Raw genomic sequence first — 17,177 nt, 5'->3', positions numbered from 1 at the left:
GGCTCGTGTCCAGGCATTAAAAAAATATAACACAACGATGTGTTCCAAAAACACCGCAGAGGAGCATGCACACAGACCTGATGCACACCTGTTGTCCAGACAAGCTTTCAAAAGCCTGTCGCAGTCCATTGTCCAAAATAAACCGCCTGAGTCACAGACATAAGACTGAGACAGGAAAGATTTAAGCAGCAGTGTTCGCTGAGGGGACCCAAACATCAAACTTCAAGGGTAAGCAGAGGATAAACGTCTCGCAGAGAGAGGAAGGGTGGAGAGGGGAGTGGTTCACGGCTTGGATCGCCTGTCCGAAGCTCTTTTTGAAATCTGCGTCTTTTATGTTGTCAGGAAGCGCACCACAGTAAGACACAACAACCAGGGTGACGGAGCCATTAGAGATGGCTTTGTAGACGGTGTGAGAATTTCAAAGGAGTGAGAAACTTTGATTGCCCTTTTTGATCCCCCACTAGCCTTTGTTTATGAGCTAATTAAGCATTGTTCCACTGCTCCAGGGGTCTTCAGCTCTCCATCCAAATAGCACCATAGCATGACTTTTAAAAGCTACTTTATTGCTTTTATGACACCCTCTGGCCGAACTATTAGAATGGGAATTACTTTTTATATTACAATCTAGTGTGGGAACCACCTTCTGTCAGGAACGTGCAATTAGTTTCTAAGTTGTGCAAATGTTTGCGTGCCGAGTACACAAAAGAGACAGACACACAGGCGAACACATCAGATGGGTCAAATTCAGTTCAAACCTGGTCTGTGGTGTCGGCATCTGTGGGAGTTCAAGTGTGTCCAGCATTCAGCCCTTGGCTGGACTGCACAGCCAAAACAGCTCTGCTCTCACAAAGAGATGAAGACATAAAGGCCCAGCGTGGGGCAAAGGAGCACCGAGGGGTCAGCCTTGGACCAAAGGGGAAGGAAAGGGGCAACATGGACATGGTAATGACCATGTGACTTTGGTTCACAAGGCCAGCGGAAATGTTAAGACACATCTGAGCAAAAATGTGTTTACCTATTTTTGTCTGAAAGTCACACGTTACTAGAGACGCAGGTGCATCACAGTGACGTAACAATGTCTTTGAAAAGCTTAGCTGTTCGACTCAAATAGATAAATTCCTATAATATATAGATTCATTACAAAATATTTCAGGTAATTTTGATAACTGTATTTCTTTAAAATATCATAAGACAACAGAAAAGATTTTTTATATAAAATATTATCCCTGATGTGATTGACAAAATCAAGGAGAGACTACTGACAGCTGTCCATCAGACAATCACTAATATCCTCCACATCCGCCATAAACACAATCATTGCTACAGAACAGACAGGGTTCTGTGTCCTGGCATATAAATCGAAAGTTGAGTGGAAGGAAAAAGTAAAGCGTGGTAGAAAATCTAGTACAGTACATGGGCTTCGCCAATTAGTGCGTGAAGGTCAGTATCATTCTTTGTGATCCCCTCCATGTCATGCTATGAAGTTAAATGTAACATGAGTTACATTTAAGATCTTGATGAAGTGGATCATTTCAGGAGAAAAAAGTCTGTCTGCATATTGCTTAAATGTGAAATTGCGTTAAAAACAGTGAAGATATAAAACCACACATGTATTTGAAGAATCCATACTGTATTAGTTTCAGTATATTCAACTTACATTTTTGGCCGCAATAAATGTAATAATTGAAAAACTGTAAAATTATGATTTCTGCATAAAATAATCTATAAATATGATATATTAAACATTTACCTTTAAAAAACATCATATCAGGTACAACATATTTGTAAAAAAAAAAAAAAGAAAAGAAAAGAAAAAAAAAACACTTCTAAATCTCATTTTAACTATGTGAATAACAGGAAAATATCAAAGGTGTGAGCAGCACAGCATCAACTCCTGTTCTCACCACTAAAACGTAACAGGAATTCATCAAATTCACAAGTGCAGGTGTGCTTCCCAGGAACTTCCACCCCTTTAGTGCCAGGAATCTGTTGAGGGACAGCATTTCCGTGTTGCACAGACATGTTCAAAGGCATTCCAGTGATGTTTTCGTTTGATGCACAAATTTAGAGCAGCAAACAACAGTTACGATCTGTCATTTTGATTTAGATGTCACTGAGACAAGAATTACTTAGGACCCCTGAAGCCTGTTTCAAAGACTAACTGCAAACCCAAAATGCACAACCTAAAGATGGCCTAAAGATCGACACGCAGGTATGAAACCCCAACGAAAACCAACTTGAAATGAAAGTTAAACTTTGAGATAACTTAACTTTACTACATTCATCCACCAAACAAACATTTTACTAAAGGTAGGGATGTCAGAATCCCCAACTATTAGTATTTCATGCCTATTAAGGCATTTTTAAATGACTGATATAAAAGACAATCATCCATCAAAAGAACAAAAAAAGATATAAGCTTTTTTCCCCAACAATGAAAAATGAAAATCTTTACTGAAGAAACTCTGGTTATAATGGTATCAGATTATTAAACACTAACAAATGCCTAATCTTTAACAACTCAAAACACAAAAAATCTTGACTTTCCTAACTTAAATTTAAAAAAAAAAAAGGTATTTGGATAAGAATAAACGTGGGGAGCCACATAACAGCCCACACTCTTCGCAGGAAATTCTGCAAGCTTGATGTCACTCTCAGCAGGGGAGCTGTTTGCTTCGCTGGGGGGGTTTGCACCACAAAGTTCCCTGAACAAGCAGGATGCCTCATCTTTTACAGGCGATGCTGAGGTGAGCAGGAAACGTAGAGAGACGGGAAGAGGCAGTTTGAGACTCGTAAACAGAAAGGTTTAAGTTTAAGTGCTTGACACACATGAAGGAAATAAAGCAGCCCAGAGCTCTCCACCAAAGAAAGTGACATCATAAAACAGAACGGCGACAACAAGAGGGGAAGCATAAAGGACATATCTATTAATGGGAGGCCGGTCATAAAAGAAAAGAGATGGAAGGTTTACTTCAACAAGCATCAGCTGGGAGTCATGACAATCTCAAGATGTCAACATTTTTAAGGCAGTAAAGCTCTGCTATTTGAATATAAATTTAATTATTCATGTGTGGCTGTTTTTAGGAACATCAGCAACTCTTGGTCCAAGTCATTGCAGACAGGAGAGCAAAAGACAACAAAATATTTGGTGAAGTGAGCAGTTTCATTTGGATGTGATGGCAGGATGCTTCCTGGGAGTCTTAAAAACAGCTTATGTTGTTTCTGTGAAAGAATAATAGGAAGCCAGATTCAAACTGCAAACACCATTTTATTTTAATATCTTTTTGGCTACATTTTTGTCAACCAGTTGTTTTTAAAAATCTGCCAAATAAACCAATATTAACAAGTGTTTATGTGATATATGAAGACATTAGACTCCACATAGGGTGACTGTCTCAGTGATAGAGTACCGGTAGTTGTTTTGCAATCATAAGGTTGTAGGTTCGATTCCAGCTTCCTCCTGTCACATGTTGATTTCCGACCTATGGTATATTGTTGGAAATATTTGTGCGCATGTTGGTGAATTTGGCTCTGGTGAAAGTTTTCTGCTGCAAGAAAAACATTTCAACATTTGCACTGGAAAATGTTTCAACACCTTCTGACTTCTCCCTGCTCACCACAGTGTTGTTTTATTAAAAGAAGCATTTTAACAGGCAAAAAGTCAAAAAGTGCCCTTTAGATACTCTATTTCCTAAAAGTACATAAGTTTGCTGAACTGCTTCAAAGAACCTCAGGTGCCAATCTCAGAAAAGCACACGCCTACTGTATCTTTATTGAGTTTTTCTTCAAAAAAAAATCCATTATGAAAATCCATAAGGCTGCAGATGACCTTTTCAGTGCTCTGCTTGTTGAGAAATTCAACAACACATTTTTTTATGGAAATAAAACCAACTTGGCTGCCATTTTGCAGAATGAAGGGCTATGCCATTTCCTTTCAAATGTCAGCAGACAAATTATTATGTCAGGCCATTTAAGGCTGAAAGAAAAATGCTAGGTGAACAAACAGCTTTCTTTTCTAAAGCAATGTGTCGTAATGATTTGGAGCAAATCTAGAATGCAGGATATTTCCATAAAGGGGATTGAAATGTAAGTTATTTCCATGTCCTTGAAAGCTTAGAAAGTAAAAATCTAATAACTAGCAAAACCATCTGAGCTTTACAAACATAAAAGCAATGTCCAGCCACAATCTCCAGCAAACAGGTCACCACCAGATATGTCTGTGTGTCACAATGAGGACAAAAGCCTGACTGTAATAATGCAATCATAAATTGGTAGCAGTTACGACCAGAGAGATGGATGACTTCTGCTGCAAAGTGGAAAAGATGGAGGGACTTTGAGCGAGCTTCATCTTTCTTTTCTCTCTGGTGCTTACACGCACATCCGCACATCATCAATACACACAGTCGCCCTCGCTCGCGGAGCTGGATGCTCAAGCATGAAATGAACATGAGCAATGTGAACTTTGACTGGCATTTTCACACCTCGCCAGGATTTATGGGGCACTATATATACGTATCAGAATGAAGTCGCTGATGATAAAAAATAGCCCAAAGCTTAGATAGGAAGTCCAGGGAGATGAGTTAACGTTACCTGTTTACCAATCATAACACAGAATCCATCAGCTATTACACAAATAGAATCACTGGAAAATGCTTGTGTGCCTCCTAACAGACACAAATGGAGAAATATGATGTGAAAGCAAACTGGTGCACTTACACAGTTTCCACAAACCACAACCACAGCGTACTGCTGTTGGTCTGTAAAAGGTTCTTTAGGGAATAAAAAGAAATATTCATCTGTATCCATACATCCCTTCCTGGTCTTTAGCTTATCCAAAATCAGATCCCAGATAACAGGTCTAGACATCCCTCTCCCAGGTCCAGGCTAAATTTAAAATAAAGTTCCTCCAGCATGGTCTGGGTCTTTCTCAGGGTCTCCTGGTTCTGGTGGAGTGGGGGCTTGTCTCTGAACTCTGCAATGGATGATGAATCTGAGCCCAACCCCCATATGGGTGAGCTAATTTACTTTTTGGCTTCACTCTTTCTTTCATCATAGATGAGGCCCCAATCAGTTCGTCCATCTCTCACTTAATCTTACGAAACATCTATGAAGGGATGTCGGCTGTTCTTTAAATCAAGATTGGAGACTTTACATGCAGGAAATGCTGCAGCAATTGTAGCCAAGCTGTTTGGTTTTCCTTTCAGCGCTTCATCTTTTGCAGTCTTTTAACATGCTGGACTTGGAAACCTTAGCAGCTTTTTGAGATATCATAACACCAGAGAAAACTAAAACTGGTGTTTTCAATTAAAACTACAAATTACAGTAACTGCACAAGATGCTGAAGGCAGTTAAAAATAACTTGTAAATATGTTTTCTTAGTATTAAAATAAATGGGAAATATTAAGTACAGAGCTGTGTAACACTACTACTTCTTTATGCTCCTTTAAACATATAAATAAATGAATTATGTCATATCTTATTATCTCTGACAATTAAATTAGAACTTTTTTCAGACATATATGGATTTGGACACCATTGCTATTAATTTTGAAATGATTTTTTGGAAATACAATATTATCTATATTCTGAGAAGTTAAAAAAGGAAATGAGGTATGTTGTTATTCTTTTTAGCTTTATTTCAAAAATTAAATGTATCATTTAATCTTGCACAAACATTTTTTTTAAATAGTTAAGGCTTCAGAAGAGCGTAAGTTGGCTTGTTGTGTCTCTTGTAATAAATAGTCATTACATAAAGCGCCTTCATAAAAGCAAATCCCAAAACAGCTTGCCTGGCTGGTTATTTCTGAAAGTACATGTTGCCAAATGCTGAACTGACAGATGACATGTAATTTCTTTATTGATTCTGTCAAAGGAATAAAACAAACAAGGCTAAGTCGGCTCCAACTCAGGAATCACACTCTGCTAAACCCCTGTTTGCCCTGAACATGGGAGCCACGCCCAGACAGCTCAGAGTTTGCTGTCTGCATATCCATCTTGGCAACGATGCACAACGCTGGCATTCTCTTTCAGCACATCGCTATAAGCCAGGCGATTTGTCTGCTACCACAAGGCCTGCTGTCAATTGAGCACATTTTATGGAGCCAGTAGGAGATTACCTCCAGCCCATCGGTGTCTGCGCACCATGTTGAAAATTTATCTCAACAACAATGTCTCTCCAATACTCTAAATCAGACTCGATAATTGACTGCAAACCGCCCGGATTGTGCGCATATCACTCCAGTGTGACATATAGTGCTGAATGCTGAGAGATTAAAGAAAGAAGCAAACACTCATTCAGACTTCAGACTTTTACTGTTACATATTTAGATCCACAAAGTCAGGCTGATGCATTTCCAATGGTTGCACATCTAGTTTCATTTGTGTTCTTTGTTCACTGACATTTCTGCCTCTGCCATTCTGTTCTCGTGCTCTGTAGATCTGTGCAGTGCTGTGTCACATCGCCCTCTCAGACTGCGCTTCAGCTTCATTGTTCATTTCAGTCTGGCTCTTTGTAACTTGTAATCCTTTGCCAAACAGCAGCAAACTCTTTCAGGCGAGGGTTGTTATATACAATAATCATTCTTCAAACACACACAGAGTGGAAGACAGTGAGAGAACAGAGGTGCTGTAGACTGCTGCAGCAGAACAAGGAGCACTGCCTACCGGTTATGTAAGAATGATTCAGAATAAATGCAGAGGGATAAACTCAGATGCATGATCAGAAGATAATGTAATTGAACCAGTAAAATAATTATGACGTGATTATTTTTAGCAGGATTGAAAAGAAAGCAATAGATAAACACTACAAATTCAACATCTAGCATAACAACTTACAATATGTTTCTTCAGCAGGAAAATGGAAGCCAACAAAGTTAAAGAGATGATGGATTTAGCTGAAAATGTCCAAACCAAATCAAAGGCGGCAAAAGATTTTCGACTGGGCACAGAGGTCTTCCTTCTGGACAAACCGTTACAGTCAAAAATAGAATGGCTTTCAGTGGTCTCAAACTCCAGTCCTTAAGGGCAACTTTTCGATGTCTTTCTGCTTCAGCACACCTTGCTCCAATATTAGCTCATTAGCAGAGCTCTGTGGAGCTTGACAGCATGCTAGTGAGGCGGTTTCACCAATTAATTCAAGTGTGCAGGACAAGGGACACATCTAAAAGTTGCAGGACTGTGGCCCTTGAGGAATTCAGAGATCAATGGTTCATGTGTTCAACATTCAAACTTTAAAAATGACCACCCAGCCTAAATAAAAAGAAGCATGCAATTGATTTTCACAAAACTTATCCTGATTATGGTGTGTGACCAGAAACTCTTGCATTGTCTTGAGCGACACGAATGGAAACTTTCCAAAGATTTTCAGGCACTAACTTGATGTCATCAGGTACAGTGCATGTTACGATGAATCACATCCTGAGTCAAAAATATCAGAACTGGGATTCGAACTGAGACTGCAACCTGAACGCAGATCCTTAGACTGCTCAGCCATCCTGACCTCCATCAGCTGTGAGTGAGATGCCTTTACATGCAGTAATGCACAAGAGGGTGAAGAACGTCAGTCTGATAGGGACTTTGTCAAACATTTAGTGTGTAGCAATCTGCAAATTTACCACATTTTTGTCAAAATTTTATGTTCTGTTTGTATTTCTTCAATGACCCCCGTAGGTATTGTGTGCATTCCTGTTTGCTCAACCCTTGCCATACAGGCAAGGACAACATTTATATATGGGCATAAATCTATGAATTTGAATGCCTGACATTTCAAGACTTTAATCAACTTGAGAGTTTTAATCAAGACTAGAAAATGTTACCAATGAACATTTGAAGTACTCATGTTGTTCTGAAAACTACTGAACTGAAGTATTCTCTTCACACCATTTCCAAAATAAATAAGCCATTGTAACCTTTTCAACCTCTGAAGGTGTGAATATCCACGTTTAAGCACGCTTTCTTTGACAGGTAACTCTGGGAACATCTGGACTTCTTTCTGCAAACGTTACAGCACCAAAGACACAACAGCAACAACCAGATGGCCCAAAAACGATGCATCCTGATAAACCTGTGAATGTGGGTGTTGTTGTGTGTCAGCTCCTGTTTCATCCTGTCCGCAGTGGAGCCGCTCATCTGAGCAGCCTGAAGTGCAGCGTAGGCGGAAAGAGTGGCAGTGATTCCAGGTGTTGCATTCCGGCCGATTCCTGACGAATGGGGATGAGCATCGGCTTCACTCTCTTTCTAACCAAAACCCATCAGCCTCCTGCAACTGCACCGCCTGAACCCATTACCAGCACTAACTTGGCAATTTGCCCCTTGCTATTGCAATAAGTAGTGGACCAGCGAGCAACAACTGGGGCTGATTCACTTTCCCCGTTCAGCAAATGAAAGATGTAGAATGAAGCTGCAGCGGACACAGTGAAGATTTGACCGTCACTCCAGAGTTGCCCGGAGGTTAGAAAATGAGGCTAGTGGCTGGTGAAAGTGCTTCGAAAGCAGAGCCAGCTGTGAAAATCTGCAAGCAGCAAGTGAATGAGAAACTCACTGCACTGCACATAACAACTGACACAGTTGTTTCACTATTTAAAAAGCATGGTTAACCTGGAGTGTTTGGAAGAAAAGAAAAAAAATGAACGGCAGGTTAAGATTTATTAATAGATAAAGACTTTTGTTGACATGTCGATTCTGGTTGTCAAAAAATCATTAGAAGTGAATTTGATCTGATCAATCTGAGTTTTTTTTTTATTTACAGTAATACTAAGTGTGTTAAATGCAGAAGCACTTCCCATTGCCAAGATACTGAAAGAGCAGTACTTTGTTGTGGCGTGAAAAGTAATTACGTTAATTAATTTAAAATTAAGATTTCTTATAAACTGCCAGTTATGCTTTACTATCAAAATGATGAACAGCTTATGGACATAAATAAAAATTTTATCAGTAGTTTATAAACAAATAAAATGGATAAAAGTAATTTATTAACCAAAATTTTTTTCAGAACCTCTGATCAAATCCAGAAATCAGATTTTGACCTTTAAAAAGAAGGTTTCACAGCCTGACACAGAAAAGTGATTCTTCGACACTAAAATCTATCCATTCGCTTGAAGGAGAATGTATAAACATCTACAGAGAGCAGTAAATTGGCCTAAAACAACTGCATGCTGCTACTGCTCAAACATACAGTGCTGCACAGTAGCACCATGACTGATGTCTATGGTCTCTGCACCACTTGACACCAGATTATTGCCCTACAGTTTAATATAGCCACATGCCATAAAACAGAAGTCACACTGCATGCAGGGATGAAGCAGGAGCACAGCTCATCTCCTCTCTTCTCCGGCATCGTTTCTCATCTCCTCCCAGGCTCTTTGCAGGGAAACAGGCTGCTGAGCACACACACACGCACACACACAAATATGACAGAGAGCCTCTGGGGCTCAGGTGTTTAAAGGTGCACAGAACAATATGGCCCTGAACTGTTTTAACTCTACGTTATCTCAAGTTTCACAACCGGGAGGGCTCTTCAAAGTCTTTCCTTCCATCTGTCTGCCAGTCACTCCATCCTGCTCTCCTGCTGCGAAATTGGCAAAGCACACCTGTTCCAGCAGCCCCCTGCCCCAAATGCTAATCTACCAGACGTTTTACGACAACTGATTGCAAGGACAGAGGTCAGCAATCGAGGAAGAAGCGACAATCTGCGTGAGAAACCTTGCAGTTAAATCGAGCTGACTTTTTCATGTTTATTGCAGTTGCTTGTACATCCGCATGCGTCCATGCGTATCACTGCTATCTTTAAAGAAATATTCCAATAAAACTGAGCATTTTGCCTTGGGCAAAAAAGAAAGGCGTGCGGCCTTGACGCAATCTAAATGCATCAAACACGAGCTTCTCTGCTGCTTCAGGAACCTGATCTGAGACACCTACAGACACACCAACATGACCTACATTTGAATGGATTGATGATCAAATGAGGAACAAAAATGAAACAAATCCAACATGAATCCCAGTGAGTCATTTATGAAAATTATTCCTCCCATAATTCATTAATTCAAAGTAGAAAAAAATCTGCAAGAAGTCTGATGGTATAAATTAATTTGTGCAGTCACATTCGTAGTCACATGGATATACACGATCCATAAGAGCCGGAGACGCTTTGTGCATACATACGAGACATGATTAGCTGTAGTGTACTTTCTCTCCATGTACAGGATCCCACTTGGTTGTAGATTCACTAGATGGTCTCCAGTGGCCTGCTTAATGGTCAAGGTTTCTGATTCCACAGTGCAAAGGTCCCAGGAAATGCGAGGCTGACCTTAACCTCCAACAGTTTCAACCCTTTGCAGGCCTGCAGGACATTATCTTTTAATCCGTCTGCATGCTAATTTACCTCACAAGGTCTACTGTTGCTTCTATATTCATAAATCTCAATGTTTAATAGGAACTGTTACAGTACCAGTAGAAGCAATCTGCAGTTTCTGCATTGCAGCAAACTCCAATGGCTCAGAAAATAGAAAGCACTGAATCATTTTGATGAATCCAAGTTTCTGTAATCAGTATAAACATATTATAAGACAATTAAGGAGCTATAAAGTGTATAAAACACTGACTTATTACTTGGACATTAAAAGGACTGATATCACTATGACTTTGCTGGCAAAGTATTCATACACTGTGTCAAGTTTTACTTTTTGTCATTTTCAAAGTATTTTACTTTGATTCCAAGCCAAAATGAACTCAGCAACATTGGAAAAGCTGCAGAGATCCTCATCTCAGGTGGAATAATCAAAACTATTAGACACAAACTTCCCATATTTGGCCTTTATGGAAGAACGGACACAGAAAGGACATAAGAAGTTCAGTTTGTCGCAGTCGATAAAGGACACAACAAATGCACAGAAGAAGGTGCTACTCAAATGAGAACAAAGTTTAAATATTTTCGTTTAATGCAAAACATTACACATGGTAGGAAGCTAACACTAGCATCACCCTAAAGACCCAATACCTGTTGTAAAATATGGTGGTGGTAGAATTATGCTGTGGGTATGTATTTCTTTAACAAACAATGGATGAAAACGTTTCAGAGGCAACTAATGACTTGAGACTGAGGGCGAGGTGCCAGCTGGAAAATGATCCTCTAACACTCAATCAGAGCTGCAGAGAAAATATATCAAATTGTATAATGTAAAATGTTAAGAGCAAAATGTTGTCAAATAAAAGTAGGTCTGTATTTTTTCACTTTTCCACTTTAGTTTTAACAAACAAGATTCAGCTTAAACAAACAAGAGAATATTTAAGATTTTAGATGTGCCTGTGGTCTAAAAGAAATCCAACCTTTCTGACTTTCATTCTCTCTGAATGTTATCTCTCGGTGAGCTCCGCAAATGCAATTAAAGTAATCCCTTTCAAACAGGAAAGATATAAATTTTTGTGTGTTATCTGGTCTGATTTGCTTCAACCTGGCCTGAGGCGAGGAATAATAATCTTTCCTGGCAGTGGGTGATTTGTTACATTTACAGAGGTCTGTGAACTAACTAATTTAGGCCTCCCTCTGCTCCTATGCAAACAGCTCACAGAGAAGATGGCAGGTCTGCAACGGGAAAACAATTTGGTTATTTTTCCTTCATCTAATCAAGATACCAATGTATCTCTTAACTTCATATTAGGGATTCTTTCATGTCAGAGATTTTCGCTCTGCAGTGAGAAGTTGTGGGCGGAGGTTCCAGTCAAACTCCTATCAGTTTGCAGCAATTGTTGACAGATCCTCTGATTACAGTAAGAAGCTTAGTGGTTTCTTTGATGTGGAGTTTTAAGCACTAATCTTTTTCTAAAATCATCCCTTAGCCACCACATTCGGCCATAATTAGCAGTTTAAAGTTATTCAAATTAAGGAATACAGGCAGTCTACCACTAATGACTGAATCACTCATCATCACAGTTTTAGGTATATAAATCAATTCCCTTGATTCAATAAAGTATGGGGGTTAGTACCTACATTTAGACAGAAGCATTTAATGTCTGGACAACATGAAACGTGTTAAGGCATCCAGCATGAAAGAAAGAAAGACAGAATTGTAGGACTGCAAATAAATTAATGATTAATTAGTGAAATGTTCTTTTTGGTATTGGTGCCAAATGTGTGCAAACACAAAAGTGCACATAGGCATGAGACTATGCAACTCTGCATCTTTGTGTCTGCACAGGTGTGCATGTAAGCATTTTTTGGTGATGATGGTGGCCAAAAAATGTTTTCAGTGCAAGAACAGGGGATCCCAGTTAGAAGTTGTGGACCACTGCTTTAAAGAATCCTGTTTTGCTCTGCATTTGCAGTGGCAAGTTTTCAAAGAATGTCTCTGCCAGCTCTGCACATCTCCAGAATTGCATCTTTTTTCTCTGCAAAATAACTCTAGCTCAATCAGATTGGATGAAGACCATGACCAGATCTCAATTGGATTGAGAACAATTTTTCCTTGCACATTGTTTTCTCACACAACTGGTGGCCTTTTTACAAAGCTGTACTGAATCGCAGACATAAAGGGAGAGGCCCTCGCTTCCACAGCTTTCTTGTGGGACATACTGTAAGCACGTTCCTCCAGACCCAAACAGGAAAATACAAAAAAAACTGTCTGGGAGGCTTCAGAGTGTGTGAAAAGTCAACTTTCCCTCCAGCAGGCTTGATGTTGAAAAGCACATTCACTCTTCCTTGAATTTTAGTCCTCCTGATACTACTACTGTATTGAAACAATACAGTATGCAGAGAGAGGGGATGTCTGGGGACTGAGTGACTTCCTCTTTAGAAAAAAAAAGGGTCTGCAGGCAGATTGGGAGGGTGGGGAAGTGTGACCTCGGGTAAACAGTCTTCGCTCTCGGGTTTTCCCAGGACAGACCCAAACACTGTCCAAATCCAAGCAGGTTGCAGGATCCCAGACACACCAGCAGGCCCCATGAATGACCCAGCTGACCTTATACCCTCCATGGAGGAAGTAATTTGGAACCAATCATCCATCCTATGAGGCCCAACAGGTGAGCTACTCAAACCTCAAAAAGACAATGAGGTTTTTATCCTTTCGCCTAGAGGAGGCCATACCACAGCAACCGCACAACAACGGTATCCAGCCATCACTGCTTGCCACCCTGGAATTAAGGCCTCATTTAGCCATCAACAAGAGCAAATAGTGGGTAAAGAGGAGGTCTTCATCTCTTTCTTCCTCATAGAGCACCTGGAGAGAGCCACAAAGTGCTGCCAGAGGGTCTATCACTAAACACAAGAGGTCAGTTCCAATGACAGATGACAGGACTCAAGTGAAGCCTTTATGGATATATGAAGTGGATATACCTGATAGCTGAATACTGATATGCTCTGAACTTTTCATAATGGACAGACCACACATAAGAAGTGTAGGTGGTTGAGAAATGTCCCCTTGTCCCTTTGAACAGCTGCTCCCGGGTGAAGCACAGGTGCTGTGGGATTACAGGTGAACCCTAAAGTGATGTAACTCAATCTCATGTTGAAATTAATGACAAAAAATTACAACAAAGGAGCACGGACCAGAGGCCAAACCCAGCCCGCCACAACAGTGGGGGCAAGACCTATATTTAACAGTGGTGGGAATTGTGGGAGCAGCAGCACAGGAACACTTTCAATGGACATCGAAGGCCGACTGGGACTGAACTTCCTCCTTAGCCTCCAACGTGAGCAGCCCACTCGTTTCAGGCCTGTGGACAACCCCCATTCCCTCCACACCCAACATCGACATAAAAAAAGGTAAGCATTGTTTGGTCGAACAAAGGGGCCACTTTAAATGTCTCAAAAGCGTCCAGTTTCACATCCAAGGCCAGCATTTGAAGTCGAGTAGAGCAATAAATAATGTTACAAGAGAATGATGAGAGTCTTCTAGGTTCTGTTAGAAAATAGCAAGTGGAGCTTCATTGTCCTTCAACCCAAAGTGAATAACAAGGGCAAGAACAACTGAAGGAGACAAATATCTTGAAAGAAGTGTTTCAGCAACTCAGAGTGAGAATTAATAATCAGGAGTCCAAAACTACCTTCTCCACACATATGTTCACATATGGGCCAATATTATATGATATTGGCTAAAAATGGTTCCCAGCTGATATTGTCCACATGTTACAAATTGTGGTTAAAACAACTGGAACTAATATGGTACCTAAAAGTGATGTGCAATTGAGATTCAGTGTCTTAACAGCCAGCCAACACCCATGTAGAGTGCCAGATTAGTTTTGCTGCCACAGGTTATACAGTATTTCCATACAGGATGGGCCACATGTTGAAATTGTACTTTAAACTCCTGACTAGCAATTCTCTCTTTGATCTACACATATAGGACTGATACAGGTTATCCTCCATTGAACCTTTACAGGCCATTACCTGGGGGCCATTGTGTGGCCTCTGAACCATCCCATGTGGGAACTATTGTCAGCCCGTCTCTAACCAGTATGGCACCCAACAGTCTGGGATTCCAGCTACCTCACATGGGTCCTAAATGTACTGTACAATTTAAGGTGTCCAATTGGTTTTACCATATAGGTTCTATTGAGTGAAGACAATCAGAGTTTTGTAAGCCCAGGCCTACTTAGACCCGACCAGATTGAGAAAACCCTATGGGGCACTTATTTGCCCCAATATATGGTGGGGGGAATTAAATGGGGAAGGAAGATTTCCCTGAGGGAATATAAACTAACCTTTAAGGAGCTGTGGTCAGCCAGAGTTTGCGCCTGTTTCTTCAGTTCGGACACCCTCTTTTGGCACTGCTGGCAAAAGCCTCCTTTCTCCTCCGACTCGGTGATGGAAACTGACCCGGCGCCCTCAGGTGGAGGACGGCTGCTGCATCGCGCTTCCTCCGCGGAGTGAAATCTTTTCCTGGGACTCACCACGGACTCTCCACTGGGACATCCCTCCACCTTCAGCACAAGATAGAAAAGTTTATTAGGTGAGCAGTTCGTGCGTCAGGTGCGCATAGGTGACAGTGGTAAACCTGAGAACAAGAGCACCTTTTGAGTGCGCAAAACAGAGAGATGCAGGTTAAACGAAAATGGAGACATAGTCAACAGTTCGCCTCGATTGTGACACACTTACAGTGAACACGCGGCTGTGGAGGACTTCTCCATCAGAAGCCAAAATGCACTCAAACGTTCTCATTCTCCCAGAACCGAGGTTTACACCTTCAGGAGAATCTTTCGTCAAAGTCAAACTGAAAAACGCGAGGCAGAGCCATAGGCTACTCTGAAGATTAGACTCACTGTCATCTGTCACATTGCACGTTGGCAAGAGCTGCACAGCGAAAGTAACAAGTGAGCGTCTCCATAAGTTTGCAAGCTGCGCAGGAGTTTTTGGCAGATCAATAGAGGAGGCGGCGTACCCTGCTAAAGTGGGAGGGCCAAACAAACTTTCTCCCCCGGGGTGGGGTCTTATTATTCTGGAGTAGAAAGTTTAAAAGCTCTTTTGATAGCTAAATTATTTAAGATGTCTCTTTTATTGTTCTCGTATACGGACGTAAACGTGTTGCTCTACACATTAAATGGAAATATGGAAATTAAAAATGATAATTTTATAATCCTGAAATTAGATCAAGTAGATTCACTTTAGATAATTAATCTAAAACAATGACTTCGATAAAAAAAAAAAAAAGAGAGAATATATTATAACTAAGAAGGTAGTTTATCAAAAATTGAACGACTTTCAGTCCAAGAGCATCGCCCCTGCGCGTAGTTAGTGGGACTCTGACGCCATCGTCTGGGTAAAGAACAAAACGGCATTTCTCAGACGGAATTAAAGGGCTTCACTATGGGTTTAATATTTAATTAGTAAACTTTGAATATTTCATGTGGGTGATGTCAGCCACAGTGGCCACCCCTGAAAAGGGTTTCTAAATTGTCCCTGTCCTTAGTTTTGTACGTGTCATTTCATATCACAGACTATATGCCATGTTAAACTCCAATTTAAGCCAGAAAACATCTTCTCTAATAGTTTTGAGGTTAAATAGAGATAATCTGAAGACCTTTAGAGCGTTATAGATTCAGAATAGAGAATTATGTGCGATATAACAATCTCAGTTTCACACAAACATGTCCAGAACGTTTTACGATTATCATCTTCTGATTTTCTATGTATGCAACACTATTATTCATAGTTTAGCATTTTTGTAGAGATTTATATAAATTGTGGGTTATATTTCTGAAAAAATAAAAAAATGAGATTTAGAATTCCCCCAAAAAAATAATTAAATGAAGAGTTTTCATTAATCTGAGATAAAGAGAATGGCTGTTGCAAGATGCGTTCTAATCCCGGAGAGGAGCGCTCCAGCGCGCATCATTTTTCTGGATCCCAACTGTTTTCCCTCATCATATTTCCTCAAGTATTTATTAATCCCCGAAGAGTCGCTCTTACCTTTGTTTTTCTTCTTAGCAGGTGACTTGTAAAGCCAAATATGATGTCCGAGTCAACAAAGATAGTCCCCAGGTCTATGACGTTGGGGCTGGGCTTCCCTGCTTCGGGAGAGCCCTGTGAGTTTGGTAAAGCCATGCCGGCTGCAAGCGCTGCCCGAAAATAGATCTTACTCCTATTTGGTGCTTAGATCCATTAAATTCACGAGTCTCATTGTGCCAGAAAAGATCCGAGAGGGTTTTTAATCCCAACATCCAGGGAATTGCGTTGAGCACGTGTGCGTAAAATAATAACCTCCCGGGTTTCCAGTGATCTGGAGTTCAAGAAAAAGACAAGTACAATCCACCGGGTGTGTATCCACTTTAAGAGGCTACTTTTCGAGGTTGCTCATGTCTAATCTGTGACTGATGCTGCTACAGATCTGAGAGCGAACAAGGAGCACCTTGTGCATCTGCTGCGCACTGATCTCCTGCCTCCCTCCATCTCGTCACCCAACTCTCCCTCTCTCACTCAGCCGCCCTCTCTCTCCGCTATAAGCTCCCCCCTGTCAGGCTGTGATGACCTGCTCGATCATCCCCCTCACGAAGATGTAAAACACAGAGTCAGTCCTGCCTGTAACCCCACACACACGGAATCACCTCAGGCTAATTATCTTGTATCTACTTACAAAGTGTCACTGGAACACAAGAATGCCTACATTTGTCTTTTTGTCTTCTTTGGGTTAACAAGCCTTCAAAGTTAGACTTGTATAGAAGAAAATTTGACATATTATTATGGTAAAAGT

General features: G+C 40.6%; 1 protein-coding gene across 2 annotated transcripts in view; it reads right to left on the bottom strand.

The window, feature by feature from the left end:
- The window catches only part of kif26ab (kinesin family member 26Ab), an 80,401-nt gene extending 63,559 nt beyond the window's left edge, over window positions 1-16,842 (bottom strand). The window contains exons 1-2 of one of the 2 annotated variants that reach the window (XM_028000361.1): window positions 16,397-16,842; window positions 14,692-14,910 (exon numbers count right to left, since the gene is read on the bottom strand). In XM_028000361.1, the coding sequence (XP_027856162.1) occupies window positions 14,692-14,910; window positions 16,397-16,531 (354 nt within the window). In that variant the 5' untranslated portion in view covers window positions 16,532-16,842. Of the gene's footprint in view, window positions 1-14,691; window positions 14,911-15,085; window positions 15,347-16,396 lie in introns of those variants that run through there. The other variant, XM_028000362.1, reaches the window with a different exon arrangement.
- Between the last annotated feature and the right edge of the window lie 335 nt (window positions 16,843-17,177).

The sequence above is a fragment of the Xiphophorus couchianus genome, chromosome 19, assembly GCF_001444195.1.
Source record: "Xiphophorus couchianus chromosome 19, X_couchianus-1.0, whole genome shotgun sequence".
In the NCBI taxonomy this organism is placed as follows: Eukaryota; Metazoa; Chordata; class Actinopteri; order Cyprinodontiformes; family Poeciliidae; genus Xiphophorus; species Xiphophorus couchianus.
The sequence above is the reverse complement of the archived record's forward strand: the minus strand, read 5'-3'. Positions and strand labels throughout refer to the sequence as shown.